The sequence below is a fragment of the Alligator sinensis genome, unplaced genomic scaffold (assembly GCF_000455745.1).
Source record: "Alligator sinensis unplaced genomic scaffold, ASM45574v1 scaffold1885_1, whole genome shotgun sequence".
NCBI lineage: Eukaryota > Metazoa > Chordata > Crocodylia > Alligatoridae > Alligator > Alligator sinensis.
Genome location: NW_005843053.1, coordinates 193005 through 195994, shown reverse-complemented (window position 1 = coordinate 195994; position 2990 = coordinate 193005). Strand labels below are relative to the sequence as shown.

The 2990-nt window shown below is 48.5% G+C and overlaps 1 protein-coding gene across 5 annotated transcripts in view; it reads left to right on the top strand.

Moving 5' to 3' along the window:
• Positions 1–2990, top strand: part of TRMT1L (tRNA methyltransferase 1 like) — a 28924-nt gene that overhangs the window by 12346 nt on the left and 13588 nt on the right. For all 5 annotated transcript variants that reach the window (XM_006037005.3, XM_025193461.1, XM_014526461.2 and 2 more), the window contains exon 6: positions 1602–1725. In XM_006037005.3, the coding sequence (XP_006037067.1) occupies positions 1602–1725 (124 nt within the window). The remainder of the gene's footprint in view (positions 1–1601; positions 1726–2990) is intronic.

Genomic DNA, 2990 nt, shown 5'->3' with positions numbered 1-2990 from the left:
CTACATTTTCCACATTGTTGACCTTTACAAAAGACCTGATGTCTTGAGCAAGATAGAAGAAGGAGAATGAAATGTACAGGGCATATCACAAGAATCAATGAGACAAGGCATGTGAGGCAGATTGGAAGCTGAGGCGGAGGATATCAGATCTCAGTGTAGACCAAGGCATCGGTGGGAGGATAACTTAAACCAGGGGTAGGCAAAATGGCGAATCTGGCCAGCAGCCAGACTCCGTTTCCCAGCCGTCCCTGCGCATGGCTGGGGCTGGTCTCCATGGAGACCCCAGCTGCTGTGTGGGGAAGCTCAAGGCTGGGGTTGTCATGGAGACCAGCTGCAGCCACACTGGCAATGCACATGGCAGAGCGGGGCAGTGAACGCACAAGCAGGAGATCGCAGCTCTGCCCCGGCTCCTTGCAAGCAGGGGATCGTGACCCTGCTCCCAGCTCCCCTGCTTGTGTGCCCCTGCCCAGAGCATGCGGGCTACAAATTATGGCTCTACCCTGGCTCCAGAGCAAGCTGCCCCCATCGCAAGTTCCCCCTTCCCTGCTCTGCCATGCGTGCTAGCAGCGCAGCTGCAACTAGTCTCTGTGGCAGCCCCAACCTTGAGCTTTCCCACACAGCTGCAGCTGGGGTCTCCATGGAGACCGGCCCCAGCCATGCACTAGGAAATGGAGTCCACTGCCAACCAGATCCGGCCCACAGTCCGGACTTTTCCCATCCCTGACATAAACTGATCCGGAAGGGATAGATAAAGATGCAACAAGGTGGAAGGAGATGTTTAAGTGTGCAAAACAAAACAGCTCCCTTCAGTTACACTCAATTCAAAATAGTACATTCGCAAATCCAAAGGGCATGCCATCCCTTTAGAAGAGGAATAATTAGAATTGATTGTCAAACAGAAATGGAAGTCTTCTAGCTCTTGGACCGACTTTAATCCCTTAGGGATTATTTTATATGGAAAAGTACATGATCAATTATCACAGGCTCAGCTGTATTCTTTGCCCTGAAGCTAGACTTTTTTTATAGCATCTCCTTTCTCTTCATATTGAATAAATCTGAAAAGAATTTCTTTCTTAGGAGAAAGTTTAGTAGCCTTGATGTATGATGGCTTTGGCATTTTACAGGAGATAAATTGTATAGAATTTGCCCAAAAGTCTGCCAGGGTAAACATCTTATGATAACATTCTGTGTCAGAAAAGACTAACAAGCCGGCCCCTGCATGTTAACGATTATTGGGTGCTTACAGACATGGGGTAAAAAACAAACAGCACTTTACTTTCAGGTTGGTGTGCCCCCATGCTGAGTGCAGCACTTGACCAGAAGAGGAATTGTGTCAGTCTGACTCAGCTCATCCAGCATCTATAAAGCTCATACAGATGCTGGGGAGCCCAGTCAAACTGATGTGATTCCTCTTCCGGTAAAGCCTTGTTTATTTTTGGTTTGGTTTGGTTTGGTTTTTACCACGTCAGTAGCCATCATGTTTGGCATCAGTGGGATTTGGGCCCTAACTATTTGTGAGCTGTCTGTTTACTTGTTTCATAAAATTAAAATTATTAATTAAAATTCTCATTAATTCTTCTTTCTCCACAAAATACTTTTAGCCCCTGCTCCTAAGTCTTCTCTTGAAGTGCTGAAAGAAGCAGACACAGATGTACAAGTTCTTCCTAACTACTCCACACCTCAGAAAACAGATTCCTATTTTAATCCCAAAATGAAACTTAACAGGTGAGAAGCCAGAGGATTCATAGGTTCATAGATGTTAGGGTCGGAAGGGACCTCAATAGATCATCGAGTCCAACCCCCTGCATAGGCAGGAGGTTGAGAGACTGCAGTGAAATTGCTCTTACTTGAAAAAATTATCCCATTAAACAGCCCACTATGATGTTCAGAGGAATAACATTTTAAAAACAATATAGTAATACACCCAGAATAGGAAGGTTCCATTTTAATCCTTTTTCTAGTGTTGTTCTCTAAACTAGTTTTATATATCTACAGAAGGTACTCTGTGTGTGTGTGTGTGTGTGTGTGTGTGTGTGTGTGTGTGTGTGTGTGTGTGTGTGTGAGAGAGAGAGAGAGAGAGTACATAAGTTACTTATATATATCCCCCTTCGTATATAGATGGGAAACTTTTCTGAACAAACAAAAATGGTCTTCCTAATAAAATACTTTACATACAAAATTTGGTGATGAAGACATGTCTATGCTTCTGAGGAAACAAAATGTTAATTTTTTGTGAAGCATAGTTTATGCAGAAGTGCAGGAATTTAGAAGTATACCAACAAACACAGTTAAACTTACCCAAAGCCTTCTTAATGAATTATTTTTGTGATTTATCATGAGCTCCCTGCACTAGACATCTCCTCCAGCATAGCTGAAAGAGACATAAACATGTTTCTCACATTCTCTTGTCTTTTTTTTATTGGATGCACTCTGTTGGGACAGATTCGTTCCTCGCTCCTTTTAATGACTGTCCCAGGGGAGCGGGGGCACTGGGAGACCCCCGCGGCGGCCAAGGGGTCTGCTTACCTCCCGCAGGGCCGGAGGAGCCGAGGAAACTCCACCGGCGCGGGTCGTCAGCCGGGCGTTTATCCGGCTGCGGCGGAACGGCGGGGGCGGGGCACGCCGGACGGGAGAAACAAATGGCGGCCCCGCCGAGGTAGCGGGGCGGCTGAAGGGAGAGAGCTGGGGCACGGAGCCCCAATGAGCAGGGGATCAGCCGCCGCCCACGGAGTGTGGGACGATGCCGAGTGGAGGCAGAGTAGGCTGCGAGCAGCATGGCAGAGTAGGCTGCGAGCAGCGGAGTGCGGGACGACACCGAACAGAGGCGGAGCAGGCTGCGAGGAGCGCGGCAGAGCAGGCGGCGAGCAGCGGGGCAGAGCAGGCTGCAAACAGTGCGTCGGAGCACCTGCAGAGTGCGGGACAACGCCGAACAGAGGCAGAGCAGGCTGCAAGGAGCGCGGCAGAGCAGGCGGCGAGCAGCGGGGGAGAGG